Below are 20,204 nucleotides of genomic sequence, written 5' to 3' on the forward strand. Positions count from 1 at the left end.
AGCAAATCATACCAAATAACACATAAAACCTAAAATAACACTAACATATAGTAAAAGCAGGAATGATATGATAAATATACAGCCTGTATGAAGTAGAAATATTGTATGTACGGTGTAGCTTCACTTATAAAAATCGGGAAGACAGTGAGCCAAAATCGATTTGGAGAAAAAAAATTGGCACATACACGCCTACACACGTACACACATACGTACGTACATGCGTACGCATGTTCACGCATATGCACGTACACGCATGCACACACAACTGCCCGCACAAGGCTTCACGGTCATGGTAGTCTTTCTCGGGTAAACACAAGTATAAAGCGGGCGTCTATTTTTTATAAAGGCGAAAATCCTCTTTGGTTAGCGAAAACAGGTACTAATGTAGGTCTTTCGTAACAGCGAGCTGTCGTAAAGCAAACGTTCGAAAAGTGGGGGCCGCCTGTACCTTCAATCCAATCCAAGGTCTGCCCAAGTTTCACTCTCCTGCACTTCAGAAACTTCGAGCATTAGGATCTAACATATGTAATTGAATTATAGTTTCTAAGTGGAAAAAATGAAAATTTTGTTGAGACAGAAAATCACTTAACCTTGATTTCATACTAGATATCGAAGCCAAGTATCAGAAGAAGATGGACATGCTGCGTGAAGAGATGGAATTGAAAAGAAAAACAGAAATTCATGAAATTGAAGAGAGAAAGAATAGTCAGATCAACGCATTGATGAAAAATCATGAAAAAGCTTTCAGTGATATTAAAAATTACTACAATGATATCACTCTTAACAACTTGGCACTCATTAATTCATTGAAGGTTAGGGGTTTTCACATCATTAAACAGATTTGCTGTAAATGATTGTACATGGTTACAAGTAAAATTAGAACTGTTGCATTCTTTGCTGAGTGACACAAAAGCTTAATTTCTGCCAGAAACTAACAGCTGGATGTATTTGTATACTGTCTTATCCATTCCTGGATCTGAGTTCAAATCAAGTTCAATTTGATGTCATATCTTCTTCATGGTGGCTGTAGCACCCATGAAAAATGGGTTTAGATAACCACAACACAGTTTTAGGTTTCTAAGTCATTAATCCATTTATTTTTGTTAATTTTCCATTGGAAAGTAATCAACTCTGAGGAATGGAGAGCTTTTTCTTTGAGGGTTGGATATGAGACATTTGTCAATTAAAGGCTTCTGATCTATGCATTTGTACGCAAAAGGTACTCAGTAAATTTCTTCTGTTCTACCCTTCAGATGAATGTAAGCAAGGCAGTATAGCAATATTGCAGGTTATCTGCAATATTGATCACTCACTGAACATTGATAAAATATAGATTTTACCAAAAAAGATGTAATCTCTGAACCATATTTATTTCATGCATTTACCTTAATCTAAGTGTTACTTCTTATTGTGAAGGTTCATTATAAGGGAGCTACCTTGCATCTAAATGTATGAAGATGTTTTAAGTTCCATCAAATAATTTTGCTTTTGCCAGCAAGATCAACATTTAATGCCTACTCCTAATTTCCTTGGAGAACGTGGCAAAGAACCAGATCAGTACGTATGGTGTACATATTCTCACAATGCTATTTGGGACAGAGTTCCATAGATTTGACCCGAAGATAGTAAAGTAACGGCAAGGTCTTGGGAGCTGAACGAAATAGACCAAATATATAATTTCCTGCACTATTTAAAAATTCCTCATATTCATACACTGTGTGATAGGTATTAATAAGTTCATTTGGATACACAATTGTAAGTTATGTTTCTTGCTTGTGATTTGCTGCAACAAAATTGCTGTGCTGTCACTGAGCAGTGGGGAAATGGGATGATCAGATGTTGTTCTCATTCTTCAGGAACAAATAGAAGAAATGAAAGCAAAAGAAGAACGAATGGAGAATGAAATGGCAGACCTTCGCATTCAGAACAAACATCTGACAGAGCCACTTCAGAAGGCACGGGAAGAGGTGGCAAGACTTACTAAACTTTTGGTTAATTATGAGCGGGATAAAGGTTTCCTTACAGTAAGTTTTTTGGTAACTTGGCAATTTGTATACTAGTTTGTCAATTTCTGGAATTGATTTAAGGAAATAATTATGATTATGATACTGATTTTTGAACCAATATTTATTTTATCCAATCTATCTGTATATTATAATGAATTGTAATTTAATATTTCTGAAACAGCTCTGCTAAATCCAGAGAATATTATCACAATATCAACATAAATATCACAACACAAATATTGAATTATAATTCAGGTTATAATTTTACAAGATGATAACAGAATAAGTTGTTATTTGTGAAATTCTTGAAAATATTCAAGTCCATATGTATAAAATATTACAATGTCATATTTTATTTTCTGTAACCAGGGTTTCTCAACTGGGGTTCCGTGAGAGGTCGCTCAGGGTTCCACAAGAGATTGTGATTTTTTAAAAATCATTTTTTTAACTTTGCACAATGCTAGTGCTCACAGTGTTGGACAGTGACTGAGCAGCCTCGTTAGCAATCTCATTAGAGGCTTCTCAGCCCAGTATGGTGGTGCACTGTATGACCGTGTTTATTTGGTTGAGTCCAAGGTAGGGGATGCTGTGGTAATTGGTGAATACTGTATTGCACGAAGGGGAGGACGGTAGGCTGAGGAGGAAAGTGAAGTGCGTTTTACGAGCATTGAATAGACTCGCCTGTTTTTATATTTTATTAACCCCTGTGTTTTACAGAGATGTCAGATGGTCAAATGTGGCGATTTTTGAATTGCAATCTTCTGAGTCACTTCACGGCACGAGTGCAACAACGGACACAAAAAATACGTCATTACATGAAAGGTTTTGCATGGACTGGTGATCCTAGTTGTTTGATTCCGTTGTGCCTAGTCTGTGACAAACCATTTACAAATGCAGCAATGGCTCCAGCAAAACTGAAAAGATGCTTAACTTCAAATCATAGCCATATGACTCATAAATGTGATAATTATTTTAAACAGCTATTGGAATTGCAAAACAACCAGAGTAAAGCTTTTGTTAATAAAGTCACAGTTAGTAAAAAGAACCAGGATTTAGGCTACTTAGTAGCAGAACTTATTACCAAGAAAAGCAAAAGTCCCACAGTTGGTGAGAACCTAATAACGCCAGCACGTAAAATTATAGTGGGTAAAATACTAGGACAAGATGCAGTACAAGAAATTGAAAAGGCTTCATGCTCAATGATGGCTGGTTCTTCGCTTGCGAAGATCAGGAGGGAAGAAGAATCCTCAGGAGCGAGAGCATTATCGTTGGTGACTGTAGAGGCGAATTCTGGATCTGCGGACTCTGGGCCTGTAGGGAGATGCGAGCAGCTGGGTTGCAGGTGCTTGGGTAGTAGGATCCTTCCTATGTCTCTTCTTCTCTTCAGCAGTCACTCTTCTGGATTCCTCAATATTCTTGGCTGTGCCTTGGATCAGCATTCTCCAGTTGCTGCCACTCGTTGACCTTGAGATTTGCCTGAGAGAGCTGCTGCTTAAGTTGATCTCTGTACCACTTGTACGGGGTACCATGATCTCTCTTGCCCTGAGAGAGTTCTCTGTAGAGTACTGCTTTCGGTAACCTGGAGTTGTCCACACGAGACACGTGGCCTGGCCAGCGGAGTTGCTTGAGCAGCAAAGTGGCTTCAATGCTTGGAAGTTGAACCTTCTCCAGGACCGTGTTGCAGTCACAATCCAGCCAGCCGATTCCCATGATGGAGTGGAGGCAGTGCTGATGGAAGTACTTGAGCAGCCGGATTTGCCTGTGCTACAAGGCCCAGGCTTTGGAGCTGTGTGGCAATGTTGTGATGATGGCAGCCCTGTACACCTGGATTTTGGTGGACAGATGCAGCAGGTGGTTCTTCCACACATATTCTGGAGGCACCTGAAGGCACTGCTGGCTCTGGGGAGTCGATTGGCAATGTCCCTTACTACCGTAGTGTCGTTAGAGATGATGCTGCCCAGGTCGGTGAACTGCTCAACTGTGGTGAGAGGGTGTTCATCAATAATGATCAGAGGTTGGTTGTAAATGCCGCAAGGGGGCTTCTGATGGAGGATCATTGTTTTCTTCAGACTGTCTGTTAACCTGAAAGCTCCCGCAGCCTTGGCGAACTGTGACTGCAGCATATAGCATGTCCTCTGTGTGCGTGAGAAGAGTACAGTTGTCTGTATATAGTAACTTGAGAATGGGCTCTTGCATGGTTTTTGTTCAGACAAGAAGGTGGTCACTCAAACAGTATGATAAGTTGACTTATTAATGTCTCATGAAGCTGATGAGGATTTGTGTGATGAACTGAAAAACAGCAGCTTCTCTATCAAGGTTGATGAGTCAACAGGTTTCACTAAAAATGTCATGTAGCATTTGTAAGATTTGTAAATGATGGTGAAATTCAAGGAAACTTTTTCTATTGCAAAGAATTGCCAAAAAACAAGCAAAGGCCAAGATATATTTAATGTTTTGTCTTCAGATTTGGAAACAAAAGATCTGTCTTGGAGGAACTGTGTTGGCATCTGTACTGATGGTGCCCCATCAACGGCTGGCTCCATTAGAGGTTTTGTTTCTCTTGTAAAAAAGGAAAATCCTGACTTTGTTCACAACACACTGCTTTCTTCACAGGGAGGTGCTGATGTCAAAAACTCTTGGAGATGAAATGAAAAAAGTTCTGGATCATGCTACAAAAATGATTAACTTTATTAAACAAAGACCAGTTCACTTGAGAATGTTAAAAAACTGTATAAAGTTTTTAAAGATAAAGAGCACACCAATCTCCTGCTGCATACAGAAATCTGGTGGCTTAGTAGAAGAAGAATTCTCAGCAGGGTATCTGAGCTGAAAGGTGAATTGCAAGAGTACCGGGTACTTTCAGGAAAATAGTAAGCCAGATTTTGCAGAGTGCTTTGAAGATGAAGAATGGCTGCAGAAATAGCCTACTTAGCAGACATTTTTCATCATATGAACCATTTGAACAAATGTCTGCGAGGCCCTGGAGAAAATGTTTTAACTTAAAGTGACAATATTCTTGGATTTAAAAGGAAATTGAATCTTTGTTGCAAAAAAAACCCACAATGTTGCAAGAGGAAATCTTGAAATGGTTCCACTGCTGCTTGGGTTTGAGAGCGGGGGAGGATCAGAAAGTATCAAGTCTTATTGAAAACCAACTGGAAGAACTACAGAACAAAATTGAGCAGTACTTTCCTCCCTCTCAACACAAGTGTATGGCTGAATGAGGAGCCCTTTCTATGAATCTTCTGTTCAGCCTGAGGACTTGACTTTGAGAGAAGAGGAAAAACTTTGTGAGAGGCAGTCTGTTCTTGCACTCAAGATGAGATTTATTGCCTGCCCCTGGATGAATTCTGGATTTCTGTAAAAGAGTATCCTGCCAATCAGAAGAAAACAATGAACTTTTTGCTGCAATTTTCAAATTCTTGCATGTGTGAGCAAGCTTTTTCTTGTTTAATAAGCATCAGTAGCAAGGATAGAGATTGTCTCATTTCAGTTGAAGGTGAGTTCTGTATGTGCTTATCTCAAGTTCAACCCAGAATTGAGTATTTGTGCAGCAAAAAACAAGCACAGGTTTTACATGCTAGGCCTATATTTGAGTCTGATCATGCCACTTAGTAAGAAAATGATTTTTTCAAAGTCTTGTATAAAATTGTGCTTTAGGCTATATTTTCATTCATATTGCTTTGGCTTATGGTTTTTAGTAAGTTTACTATTCAACTGTCAATAAATTTCATGTTGTAAATAACATCAATTAAAATCAATTTACAATCTTTATTTAAGTTAAATCTCCTGAGCGTTTAGAAAAAATAATCCCTTTTTGGCTTAAGCCAGTTAGTTAACAGAAATTTATTATGTTTGCCTTATGAATTTTTAATATTTGTGAAAGGGAAAGAAATAGATTAATTTCAAGAAAGGTAAGCTAAGCTTAACTACCTGTTTTTTAAAAGAAAAGCTAGCTAAAAATTCTTTCTGTATTCAAAAGAGCATTGACAATTATTTGTGGATTATTATATCTACAACTTACTGATAATACTAATGTACTGTGAGTTGTCGATAGAATAATATTTATGCGGGGTTTCCCTGAGACCTAAAATTATTTCAATGTTTTCTCCAAGACAAAAAGGTTGAGAAAGGCTGTTGTGGATGTTCTGAGCAAATTGTCATTTGTGTTTAACCTAAATATATAGGGGTCAGCAATGAAAGATTGAAGTCAATGTGCTAAATGTATGCCCTCAAAGTTGTTTTGTAAGGAGTTTCAAGATTCAGATATAGTAACTCTAACCTTGGTTCATTACTTGTCCTCTCTTGGTGTTTTCTATCACTACTTTGTGGATAGAAACTCAAAAGGTGAGCTACTTAAAGAAATACCTTCTGTAGCTGTGCTATTTCATGGTGTTTTTGTGATTTTTCTTGAGTTTCTGGTAAGCGGTGACCCTCGTGAACTTGGTGATAGAAGGCCTGATGATGATAAGGTAGATAGGCTGTTGTAGATGATCATTACTCATCACTTGGTGGCTCTGGTCTTCTTTTGCTTCACTAACCTGCTTACTGTACCATGGGTTCCTTTTTGAAAATGGATGTGCTGAAAACTATTTATGAATTACATGGGGCTTGTAAAAATTCAAGGCTATCAGCACTTTACATTTGTGATACTTGAATATTTGACCAAAATATGTATTTGTTTTATAGAAAAAGCTCTTTTTTAAACTTAAATATACCAGTTTATTCATAGATAATAAAAATATATTAGTGTTTTTTAACAAATGTGAGCAATAATTGCTTTAGGTATATAAAAAAAATTGGAAGACTGAATGATTTCCTGGCCGTTTCTGAGTTATAATTGTCGTACTAGATATAAGCTAAAGATTTTCCAGAAGTAACACAGCTCCATCTTGTGGCTGACAATTATGTGCACTGTCAATAAATATGAGCGTGGTATTAGTGACTACTTACTAAAATATCCGAGCTGTGGTTGACCCATCCCTTGACTTCAAAGTAAAGATGGAAGGCACAAACCACTGGTAAAGAACACGGAATTTAACTATTGAATTAATTGATTTTCTTCTTGCAGCGAGCTAGAGCAAAGCTTAAAATGATGGATAAAGAAATGAAGCAATTCAGGTGGGAATATGAAGTACTGGAGCAGCGTTTTTGCAAGGTTGGTCACAATAAAGTTACTTATTGAAATATAACTGATGGCGTTTAAAATGCCAATGATGAAAGCGCACCCACAGCCCTGCACACCAGAAGAGGAACTTTATTAAAAGTAATTATTTGTTTAAAAATCATGTGCTTTATAATCAGATGTCATTTTGAGAAATTGCATTGGCAGTGGTTGTATGACAAGAGGTGTACTGAAACCAGAGTTTAGGAACAGGAGTAAATTATTCAGCTCCTTGAACATTCTCCTGATCCAGTTAGGTTATAGTTGTTCTTTACCTCAGCTGTATTTACTCACTTTAATTCCATTTTGCTTGATATCCATACAGAGCAAATTACAGTTTAGCAACCTGACCTGAGTCGTAAGGGTCCTAGTTATATATTGATAGCATCAAAAATTCAAATAGTCTTAGTGTTAAGTCCTTTCAGGCTTTATAAAATAAATGTGTGAGTACTTTATTTAGAGCCTGATTTTCAACTTGAGTTTGATGGGATCCAACAATTTGAGTGTGGTGTGGTTAGGGCATCAAAAAAATTATAAATCCTTGCTCTTGGGTTCAGTTTGGTCAGGTTAGTCTTGATTTTTGTTATAATGTTAAACCTGAGCAGATGTCCATCACCAGTCTGAGTTAGGAGAGACGTAAGTGAAATTTAAAGTTCAAGATCAGAGATAATCATTAGTAATAAAGTAATAATAATGATGATAATAATTCTGATCTTCAGTTTCAATAGTGAAATGAATTAAATATGAAATGTTTTCCGAGTAAATGTACTGGTGAACAAGTTAATCAAGAAACATTAACAGAAATAAAGATGATTATTTTGATAAAGAAAATAGTATTAGGATAGGTGATAGCCCAATTATAGTCCATGAAAAGGATATGAAAAAAATATAATTAATTATATGAAGTAAATTCACATTATACTTTATACTGACATTGAACTCTCTTGGAAAAGTCACAGTCACTTTTTCAGCAAGACTATTCAAACTGTATTCCATTGACACAGGGAAAGGATGGTAAGCAAGATAAGTCTTGTGGAATATATTCAAAGTTCAAAATAAGTTTATTATAAAAGTATGTATATATGTTACCATGTACAACCCTGAGGCTTATTTTCTTGCAGACATGCACAGTAAATCCAAGAAACACAATAAAATCAGTTAAAGACTGCACCCACCAGGATGGACAAACAACCAATGTGCAAAAAACAACAAACTGCAAATACAAAAGAAAAAAGAATAATAATAGTAATAATAATAAATATTGAGAACATGAGAAATGCAGTCGTTGAAAGTGAGTCCATGGTTGTAGTCAAGAACAAGAAAGGAGCATACTTAAGGTTTAGGAAGCAAGGATCAGACAAGGTTCTTGAGAGTTATAAGGGAACTTAAGAAGGAACTAAGGAGAGCTAGAAGAGGACATACGAAAGCCTTGATGAGTAGGATTAAGGAAAACCTCAAGGTGTTCCATACATACTTGAAGAACTGGAGGATGAGCAGACTAGGTAGGAGCAGTTAGGAACAAAAACAGGAAACGTGCTTGGAGTTGGAGGAAGTCCTTAATGAATACTTTGTTTCAGTATTCATCAGTGAGAGGGACCTTTGTGAATGTGAGGACAGCCTAAAACAGACAGATATGCTGGAACATTTTAATGTTAAGAAAGAGTATGTGCTGGAACTTTTGAAAACATTTGGACAGACAAGTCTCCGGTTCCAGGTGGAATATGTCCTAAGTTACTATAGAAAGCAAGGGAAGAGATTACTATACCTGTGGTGATGATCTTTGAGTCATCACTGTCCACAGGCGTAATACCAGAAGATTGGGGTGGGGGGGGGGTAGCAAATGTTATTCCTTTGTTCATAAAAGGTAATAGGGATGATCCTGGGATTTATAGAACAGTGAGTCTTACATCAGTGGTGGGTAAATTATTGGAGAAGACTTTCAGAGACAGGATTTACGAGCATTTGGAAAGGCATAGTCTAATTATGGGCAGTCAGAATGGCGTTGTGAGGGGCAGGTCATGCCTCACTAGCCTGATTGAATTCTTCAAGGAAATGACAAAACAAATTGATGAAGGAAAACCAGTGGATATGTTGTATATGGATTTTAGTAAGGTATTCAACAAGGTTCACCGTGGTAGGCTCATTCAAAAAGTTACAAGGCAATGGATCCAGGGAAACTTGGCAGCGTGGATTCAATGTTGGCTTTCCCATAGAAGGCAGAGAGTGGTAGTGGATGAAGTGTATTCACTTGGAGGTTAGTGACCATTAGCGTTCTGCTATAATCTGTTCTAGGACCACTGCTCTTTCTGATTTTTATATATGACTTGGATGAGGAAGTGGAGGTGTGGTTAGTAAGTTTGCAGAAGGTCATCGTAGGTTACAAAGGGACACTTATAGGATGCAGAGCTGGGTTGAGAAGTAGCAGATGGAGTTCAATCCGAAAGTGTAACATGATACACTTTGGAAGGCAGAGTACAGGGTGAATGGCAGGATTCTTGTCCATGTGGAGGACTTGTGATCTACATCTGTAGATTCCCCAAAGTTGCCATGCAAGTTGGTAGGGTGGTTAGAAAGATGTATGGTATGTTGGGTTACGGAAGAGGAAAATCAAGAAGCATCGGAGATACAGACAGAGGCAATGAAAACAAAATTAACTGAGGAATAATATGAAGAAGTTTCAGGGGATATTGTTAGTTTAGCAGCTGCGAGGTAATTCTGCAGCTTTATAAAACTCAGAGCACTGTCTTAATTTCTGTCACCTCATTATATGAAGTTTGTGGAAGATTTAGACCGAGGGTAGGACTGATCAGGGATAAAAGAGGAAACGTGCTAGGGTGCTGCCTGGATTAAAAATTATGTCTTATGAGGACAGGCTGAGTAAGCTAGGGCTCCTTGTAGCAAAGGGCGATGAGAAGTGACTTGATAGATATGTATAAGATGATAACAGGCATAGATAGAGTGGACAGCCTGCACCTATTTCTTAGGATGAAAATGGCTATTACAAGATAACATAATTTTAAGGTAATTGGAGGGAAATATTGGGGTGAGTCGAAGGTAGGTGCTTGGAACATACTGCTGAGGGTGGTGGTACAGGCAGATACATTAGACATTTAATGGACTCAGTGGCACATGGATGAATGAAAATTGAGGGCTATGTGGGAAAGAAGCGTTGGAGTAGGTTATAAGATCGGCACTACATTGTGGACCGAAGGACCTGTACTGTTCTATGTTCTATATCTAAATCTAAATTGCTTCTGAAATATAGTTAACAAGAACTGGATGCAATAATACACTGTCAGATAACTACAAGAAATAAACCAATTCGAGGAAGGGAAAAATGTTTATTTTACATAAGAAGTTAACAGTTTTCAAATACTTTCCAATATCTGTTCAACTACCGTAGATTCCGGATTTTAAGCCGCTACTTTTTTCCCACATTTTGAACAGCTTTGAACTCTGCGGCCTTTAATACGGAGCGGCTAATATATTATTTTTTTTCATGCCGCCGAAAATATTTTGCCTCGTAACAGTAGACCAATAAAATTGATGAGTAGTTCACAGAGGTCCAATGAAATTGTACGATAAATCAAGCGCACTTTCACAATTAAATTATTGTAAATCAGTCATTTGTACTCACCCTCATCAACATGGAAAACACTCGAAGAAAAGCATTGTGCTGCCTTTATGGCAGTTATTTAGTTTATAATATTTTCGCTTAGTAATTCATTTTCTAGTTAAAGTTAGAAGAGTTTTAACTATATTTGTTTTCTGTACTACATCGCGGGATGCTATGACGTCACACCCGGTTTCGCCACGTCTTGTGGGATACCGGTTTGCGATAAACGGGACGGCGGGGGGGAGCGGCGGAGCGAAAACGCTGCTTTTAAGTTAAAGGCGATCAATAACTTTTCCTGGTAGGCTGCAGTATATATATTTTTTACCAGTCGTTAGGAGATATTGGAATGTTGTTCAGTAAAGAAGTATACGCAACGTATATTTAAAAGTAGCCGCGTTGCGGGCACGGTTCGAAAAAAAGCATTTGCAATATGTATTTGTTTTTGTTACCATATGGATTTAATTAAAAGTTAAAAAATCCTCACGTGTAATATCTTTCTGTGTAAATATCTCATATTACAACGTGGGACACCTGCGGCCGAAAATCCGGTGCGGCCTAAAATCCGGTGCGGCCTTTACAAGTAAAAAATTGATTTTATTTCTAAAATTAGAGCCAGCGGCTTTTAATCATGTGCGCTCTGTAGTCCGGAATCTACGGTAATTGGTATGTGGCATACTTTCAGCAGAATTAACATGGTTGATTCATATCAGCATACATTACTACCGTTACAATGTTTTAAATATTATTTTGCATTGAGGTTCAAGAAGAGCGAGATCAGCTGTACAACAAGTTTGAAAAAGCCATTCAGGAGGTTCAGCAGAAGACGGGTTTGAAGAATATTATTCTTGAACAAAAACTTAATGCGCTGTCAGACTGCTTGGAGAAAAAGGAAGCACAACTGAACGAGGTGCTTGCTGCTTCCAACCTTGACCCAACTGCACTCACTATGATCACTCGCAAACTGGAGGTAATAATAATCTTTCTTGTTTATTCTTGTGGTTGGTATGGGAACAATACCCATCTCACTGGGAAATTTCTTAATGCCAACGAAATGTGATTATCAGATACAAACCACAATGGATTCTGGTTAATTGGAGCCACAGTTAATCAGGGCAGCCGCTTATTTGGGACATCTCTTAAAGAAATAAAGCTAATCAAGAAAATAGCCGGGATTCCTTTCGTTGATGTGGAACACTACACTAATTGGAGCAGGAGACTGTTGCCAAACACTTTCAATTAGTGTGCCTGTGTATGGCCATTAGGTACTACCCTGTGCTTAGAGCGAAAGGTTTTTATATAGCATCAATTGTGCATGTAATGCTCAAAAAGCAGTGATTTGGTTGCTGATAGTTGATGAGTAATACAATTCAGAACTGTTTTTCTCACTGCGGTTTCAAGCATTCAGGCTTGGAGAAGCCAGAAATGGCCAGGAGTGAAATGAAACAATTTCACTACTTCAAGTTAGAAACTATAAAGAATTTGAAGATACAGTCAATAATCTTAAATGTTACAATGAAAGTGAAGAGTTGGAGGATGCAATTGTCGATAGCATTGAATGAAGGCAGTCCATTATCTACACTACGTATCTCTGCTGATTTTGTTCATTTACAGTCAGTCAAAAGAACATGGCAGCATACACTGGATGAATTCTCCATCGGTAACTTAGGAACTAATACACAATTTTATAGTACTGTAGCAGTATTGATAGTATTCTAATTTATTCTGGATTTCATTTAAACATATAATTTATTACTCAGTTTGTTTTTTTATACCTTTTTAACAGTTTCCATGAAACTTTGGTTAATTTCGGTAGGCCCAACCAGGGTGGGTGTTACACAGTGAGCGGTACGGCATTGGGTGCAGTAGAACAAAGGGATCTGGGAATATGGCTCCATAGTTTATTGAAACTGGTGTCACAGGTAGAAAGCTTTTGGCACAGTGGCCTTCATAAATCAAACTATAGAGTGCAGGAGATGGAATGTTCTGTTGAAGTTGCATAAGACATTGGTGAGGCTTAATTTTGGAGTATTGTGTGCAGTTTTGGTCACCTACCTACAGGAAAGATATAAATAAGTTTGAAAGAGTACAGTGAAAATGTACAAGGATGTTACCGGACTGGGGGACCTCAGTTATAGGGAATGGTGAGAGTGTGGAATGAGCTGCCAGTGCAAGTGGTGCATGTGAGCTCGATTTCAACATTTAAGAGAAGTTTGGATAGGTACGTGGATGGTAGGGGTATGGATGTGCAGGTCGATGGGACTAGGCAGTTTAAATGGTTTGGCGTGGACTAGATGGGCCAAAGGGCCTGTTTCTGTGCTGTACTTTTCTATGACTCTGTGGCTCTAATTGGGCAATTGCTTAATTGGGCTAAAATATACTTGTCTCAATGTACCCTATCTGTACCCAGAATCCTTTGCCTTTGGCGAGATTCCATGAACAAACTGAAGATAAAGGATTTATTTGTGAGATAACGTCATATTAAAATCATGTTGAAACAGAATATTGCAGTTGCTGGAAATCTGAAATATAAATGGAAAGCGGTGTCGGGTTTGGCAGCATCTTTAGAGAATGAAGCATTTCGGGGTGCATACTGTGTACATTTCTCTGATATTAAATATCTTTATTGAGTAAATGTTACAGGTTGATAATCTTTCATCAGAACAGGATAAAATTTGAGATAAAAGAGCTTTAAAAGATCAAAGAAAGGCACAAAGGGAAGTGTGATCATAAAGGGATAGAGGACAAAGAGACTACTTGACAAATAGATTGAAATCCTTAAGGCCAGCTTAGTTCCTCCCCCAACCCCTACTCCCCAATACCATCGGGTAGACATTCAGTGCTCACATTTTGCTTAGAATATTTCAAACTACATCTTGCAGGTCAATGAAGATTACTGAGAAATCAAGTATTGTTTTTGGAACTGAATTTGCACAATGTATTCGATTTAATTTCATGGATAGGTAGGTGAATTGGAAGATATTTCTGTGGAACAGTGGTCTAAGACAAATAATAAGGCAAACAAGATTCTGGTTAGGGTTATTTGGACTATGTGCATTCAGAGATGTTTGAAACATTTAAAAAAATATCTTAAGTAATTTCTAGAGCAACACACAAAACGCTGGGAATAATTTATGTTTAATTTAACTTTTATTGTTCCTTGTGAACGAGTATATTTTGTGTTACATTACTTACTGGATAGAGCGTAATCTTTAACTACATACCTGTTATTTCAGATTCATATACCTTTGTTGATATTTTTATTAGCTGTTTCAGATTCTGAATATTACATCAAGCTCACTTACCTATTTGGTTCTCTCTTAGGATGTTCTGGACTCTAAGAATAACGTAATCAAAGACTTACAGTATGAATTGGCTCGTGTTTGTAAGGTAAGTTATAAGTTAAATATTCAAAAATTGCATTTTTAGCAGGCTGCTGGTATCTTGCTTCGTGTATTCAAAACTAGAAAATTCATTCAATAACGTCTGGTATTTCAGTAAGACGTTTTCCGTCCTCCGTGCCTTTAAATCATTATGCTGTCTTTGAGTACACTGCCAGATGCAGAGCAGATTTTTGGATTCTTGATTTAAAAAATTGAATAGTTTGGTTTACTATTAATGTCACGTTCCGAGGTACAGTGAAAAATTTGGTTTGCACACCATCCATATTGATTATTTCATTACAGATGTGCATTGAGTTAATACAAAGCAATATAGTAAAGCAGAATGCAGAATAAAGTGTTACAGTTACAGTGAAAGTACAGTGCAGGCAGACAGCAAGGGGCAAGGCCATAACAAAGTAGATTGCAAGGTCAAGAGTCTATTTTATCATTTTTAGGGGACTGTTAAATAGTCTTATGATAGCGGGATAGATGCTGTCCTTGAGACTGGTGGTGTGTGCTTTCAGACTTTTGTATATCCTGCCCAGTGAGAGAGGGGAGAGGAAAATATGCAGGGCGGGTGGAGTCTGATTTTATTGGTGCTTTACCAAGGCAGTGAGAAGTATAGCCAGAATGCATGGACAAGAGGCTGATTGCCTTGATGTACAGAGTTGTGTCCACAGCTCTGCAGCTTCTTGTGGTCTTGGGCAAACCATTTGCCTTATTAAGCTGTGATGGTTCCAGATTAAATTAAACTGTAGATCTTAATAGCAGTCTATAAAGTTTAATGGAGGTTTATTACTCCTTTATTTTGTTAAAAAAGACTATTTGCTTAGGATATTTTGTCAGAGAATCCCTGTGTCAAGCTCTCTGTTATAAATAATGACTGGTACTTCAGTAATTGCTCAGTGACATATTGACAAAAAATAGCCCAAGTAATAGGCAGAAATACATTTTCACTGTTTTTTTTTCCAAATCGTAAATTCTCTCAAGCGATAAAACAGCATGACAATTTATGAACTAAAAACAAACTGCTAGAGGAAATCAGTATTCATAGAGGCAGAGGCTTAGGTGATGTTTCAGGTCAAAGTGCTGCATTTGCATAAGGAGAAATTGGTCAGTGTAAAGAGGTTAGGACAAGGGGTGACACAGGAACTGTCAGACAAGTGGAAACAGATGGAGAGGGAAGTGATGGCCAGGTGGAATCAGGTGGGGGAAGGAAGAGAAACTGGGTAATGGGAGGCTTAGAGGAAGTGGCCTGGAAAGAAGTGGCTAGCCAGTTTCTGCGTCACTTCTCCTCATCACCTCTTTGTGTTGGCTGTCCCTCTTCTACACTCTTAGTCTAGATGCAGGCTCTTGACCCACAACATTGACCATCCCTCTGCCTCCATAGACCTACTGAGTTCCTCTAGCCATTTATTCTTTGCTCCAGATTCCAGCATCTGCAGGCTCTTGGGTCTCTCATGACAATGTATGGTTGATCCCATTTGGTTGCATTAGTACTACTAACCCCAGTGAGATAGTGGGATATTCTGGCTTTGGGCCAAAGAGTGAACTGAAGTATCACTGATAGTACCATTTTTAGATGATAAAACTACAGCTTTCCGCTGTCTCCATGTTAACAATTCCATACGACATTTGATGTAATAACCAACTTTGCTGTCTCAGACAGACAGACAGACATACTTTATTGATCCCGAGGGAAATTGGGTTTCGTTACAGCCGCACCAACCAAGAATAGTGAAGAAATATAGCAGTATAAAACCATAAGTAATTAAATAAAAATAAGTTAATCATGCCAAGCGGAAATAAGTCCAGGACCAGCCTATTGGTTCAGGGTGTCTGACACTCCGAGGGAGGAGTTGTAAAGTTTGATGGCCACAGGTAGGAATGACTTCCTATGACGCTCAGTGTTACATCTGGGTGGAATAAGTCTCTGGCTGAGCGTATTCCTGTGCCTAACCAGTACATTATGGAGTGGATGGGAGTCATTGTCCAAGATGGCATGCAACTTGGACAGCATCCTCTTTTCAGACACCACCGTCAGAGAGTCCAGTTCCACCCCCACAACATCACTGGCCTTACGAATGAGTTTGTTGATTCTGTTGGTGTCTGCTAACCTCAGCCTGCTGCCCCAGCACACAACAGCAAACATGATAGCACTGGCCACCACAGCCTCGTAGAACATCCTCAGCATCGTCCGGCAGATGTTAAAGGACCTCAGTCTCCTCAAGAAATAGAGACGGCCTTTCTTGTAGACAGCCTCAGTGTTCTTTGACCAGTCCAGTTTATTGTCCATTCGTATCCCCAGGTATTTGTAATCCTCCACTATGTCCACACTGACCCCTTGGATGGAAACAGGGGTCACCGGTGCCTTAGCCCTCCTCAGATCCACCACCACCAACTCCTTAGTCTTTACCAGCATATAAGATAATGCTGGTAGTCTCTACCAGCATTATCAAATCAAATTGGTTAATAATCTCATACAGTTAGATGACTTCCACTGTAATCAAAACAGCTGCTGAATTTGTCTCTATAATGGTGTTAATTTGTCATTTTTCATAAAGCAATGCCTATTTAAAGTTGTATGGTTACAATGGATAAGCCAAAAACATATATTTTCTAAGGAATTTCTATTAAAAATCACCTTTCTGCTTGTTGTACAGGCTCACAATGACTTGCTGCGAACATATGAGTCAAAACTTACTGCATTCGGAATTCCACTAGAGGAGCTTGGATTCAAACCACTGGAAACTGCCTTGTGTGGCCAGACTATTGGTCAGGGTCCAGCTGGGCTGGTCGCCTCTGGGTCATAAACTGACAATAAATTACACTTTCCTGTGGTATCAATAAATGTAATTGGTAATATTTCTAATTATGATGCATCAGAAATTTATCGGAACATCGACTGGTCATGTTCTAGCCCAGTATTGTGAATACATTACTAAGGGTCTTCTGTAGAAGTGAAGTACCATCTTTGGATTATGATAAAACACACAGCACATTCTGGTAGTTCAGATTATATGTTAAAAATACCACGGTATTATTTGAAGAAGGTCTCTTAGTTTTGTGTTCAAGATTCCTTTCTCAAATGATGACTCCCAAAGCAGAAGAACAATCATCGATCTTACACTTTGTCAGATTTCATTTCTATCAAAATAGCCATCTGGCTGTTCAGACTTTTTGAAAATGAAAATGAACAAAATGTGAAAATATCTTGATTTATGAACATGTGTCTTTCTAAATGAATAAAATTTTCATATATATATTTAGTGAAAAATTGTTATGGTCTTATTAGATTCTTGTAACCCAGAATGAGTTATTTTGGTTAAGAGAAAAAGCCTGGGAAATATTTTGTTACCATAACATTTTGTTGATCACTGAAGACTAAATATAGCTTTTTGTTGTGACATTTCTCACAATTTCACTCATAGGAACCGGAATGACAGAGCTAATGATGGGGCAGTTGGTGTACAAGTCAATGCAGTTTGTTGTGCAAGCTTCTGGTAAAATGGCAGTGCACTTGGACGCAGAGGTCTCTCGGGAGCCAATCAAATGTGCTTTTGTCTTTTTTTAAATGTAATTTTTACGATCACAAGAGATTGCTGGACTTGAAGAACTATGGGTACTGCAGGTCTATCCCATCAGCGAGCTGCTCTTTGGAGCAGATCATGATGCTGCCTGCTACAGGAATGCATCGACGGTATTAGAGTTGGTGCACAAATGTGGTGTGTAGTATAATGAAAAGTGATTGTCTGGGACATCTCTCTTGTGATCACAAGACCCCGTTGGACATTGATAATGTAAGATGCCGCAGGTCCGTTTCCCTTGTTTGTTGGCGTAACAGATGGTGGGAGAGCTGCGTGGCCTTGGTTGTAGTGAGGACTAGACCTCAAGCTGTGGGCTTGCCTGCTGCTACAGTCCCTTAGAGGAGACATCAGAGACAGTGTAGTGTAGAATCCATGCTCACTTGGGGGGTGGCTTCTCTCGTCAATGTTGTCCTCCAGCGTTTGATCGGTGGAACGATAAGCTGGATTGCATGTGTTCATTTGCGGACTGCCAGGAACTGCACCATCAATTTGCGGGGCATGTCACTCAGGGAATTGGGCGAAATTTTTTTTTTGTGTGACTTTGTTTGCTTGCTATCTTGAATGTTTTGCACCTTGGCTCTGGAGGAGTGCTGTTTCATTTGCTGTATTCATGTATGGTTGAATGATAATTAAACTTGCACCTGAATGTGAGACTATGAGGAAGGACAGGGAGATGATAGGGCAAAATTGCAGACAGTGGAATGAGTTGAAGTCTACAAACATTTGTAGATGTATCACTAGATTTCAGAATGGTCCCAGAGGACTGCAAATGTCACTCTACTGTTTAAGAAGGGAGGGAGGCAGAAGAAAGGAAATTATAGACCAGTTAGCTTGACTTCAGTAGTTAGGAAGATGTTGGAGTCCAGTATTAAGGATGAGGTTTTGGGGTACTTGGAGGTGCTTGATAAAGTAGGTCAAAGTCAGCATGATTTGCTTAAGTAGAAATCTTGTCTGACAGATCCTTTGGAATTCTTTGACAAAATGTTGATGCAGCTATAAATAAGGGAAGACAGTGGCTATATTTCATTAGGAATTTGAAGAGAATTGGTTTGTCAACTAAAACACTCAAAAACTTCTACAAATGTACTGTGGAGAGCATTCTGACTGGTTGCATCACCGTCTGGTATTGGGGATGGGGGTGGCTACTGAAGTAATTTGCAGAAATTTGTAAAATTAGTCAGTTCTATCATGGGTACTCACCTTCATAGTATCCAAGAACTGGTGCCTTAGGAAGGCAGCGTCCATTGTTAAAGATCACCACCACCCAGGACATGCCCTCTTCTCATTGTTACCATTGGGAAGGAGGTACAGAAGCCTGAAGACACACACTCAGTGAATCAGGAACAGCTTCTTCTCTGCATCCACTTTCCAAATGGACATTGAACCCTTGGTTCAACTCACTACTCTTTATTTCTGTTTTTTTTTGCACTAATTATTTTAACTTAACTATTTTACAGACATATATATACACTCACTGTAATTCAGTTTTTTTCTCTATTTATTTATCAGGGATTCATTGTACTCCTGCGTTTAACAATCTCATGACATATGCTGATGATACTAAATCTGATTCTGATATAACAGGCAGAATAGACAAAGGAGAGTGAGTGGATGTTGTTTACTTGGATTTTCAAAAGGCCTTTGGCAAGGTGTTGCATATGAGGTTGCTTAACAAGATAAGACCTCATGGTATTTCAAGAAGGGTGGCAGTATGGATAGAAGATTGGCTGACTGACAAAAGGCAGAGTCAGAATAAAGGGGACCTATTCTGGTTTGCTGCCAGTGTCTAGTCGTGTTCCACAGGGGTCGGTATTGGGACCGCTTTGGTTCGTGTTACATGTCAATGATTTCGATGATGTAGTTGATGGCTATGTGGCCAAGTTTGCAGACGATACACAGACAGGTGGAGGGCCAGGTAGTGTTGAGGAAGTACTGAGTCTGCAGAAGGACTTGGACGGATTGAGAGACTGGGCAAGGAAGTGGCAGATGGAATATGGTGTAGGGAAGTGTATGGTCCTACATCTTGGTAAAGGAATGAAATTGACTATAAACAGGGAGAAGATTCAAAAATCTGAGGTGCAAAAGGACTCTGGAATCCCTTTGCAGGATTTCCTAATGGTTAACTTGCAGATGAGTTGGTAGTAAGGAAGACCAATACAATGTTAGCACTTATTTCGAGAGGAAAAGATGAAATATGAAAGCAAGCTAGCAAATAATATCAAAGTGGATAGTAAAAGTTTTTTCAAGTATGTTAAAAATAAAAGAGAAATGAGAGTGGATATAGGACCATTAGAAAATGAAGCAGGAGAAATAATAATGGGGGACAAGGAGATGGATGATGAACCAAATGAGTATTTTGCATCAGCCTTCACTGTGGAGGACACTAGCAGTATGCCTGATATTGTGTGTGAAGGAAGAGAAGTGGGTGCAGTTACTATTACAAGAGAGAAG

General features: G+C 38.6%; 1 protein-coding gene across 2 annotated transcripts in view; it reads left to right on the forward strand.

Moving 5' to 3' along the window:
* Nucleotides 1-17,443, forward strand: part of gas8 (growth arrest-specific 8) — a 51,435-nt gene extending 33,992 nt beyond the window's left edge. For both annotated transcript variants that reach the window (XM_073070233.1, XM_073070232.1), the window contains 6 exons: nt 607-812; nt 1,857-2,024; nt 7,078-7,164; nt 11,544-11,753; nt 14,108-14,173; nt 16,830-17,443. In XM_073070233.1, coding sequence (XP_072926334.1) covers nt 607-812; nt 1,857-2,024; nt 7,078-7,164; nt 11,544-11,753; nt 14,108-14,173; nt 16,830-16,979 — 887 coding nt within the window. In that variant the 3' untranslated portion in view covers nt 16,980-17,443. The remainder of the gene's footprint in view (nt 1-606; nt 813-1,856; nt 2,025-7,077; nt 7,165-11,543; nt 11,754-14,107; nt 14,174-16,829) is intronic.
* Nucleotides 17,444-20,204: the final 2,761 nt, after the last annotated feature.

The sequence above is a fragment of the Hemitrygon akajei genome, chromosome 17, assembly GCF_048418815.1.
Source record: "Hemitrygon akajei chromosome 17, sHemAka1.3, whole genome shotgun sequence".
Lineage (NCBI taxonomy): Eukaryota > Metazoa > Chordata > Chondrichthyes > Myliobatiformes > Dasyatidae > Hemitrygon > Hemitrygon akajei.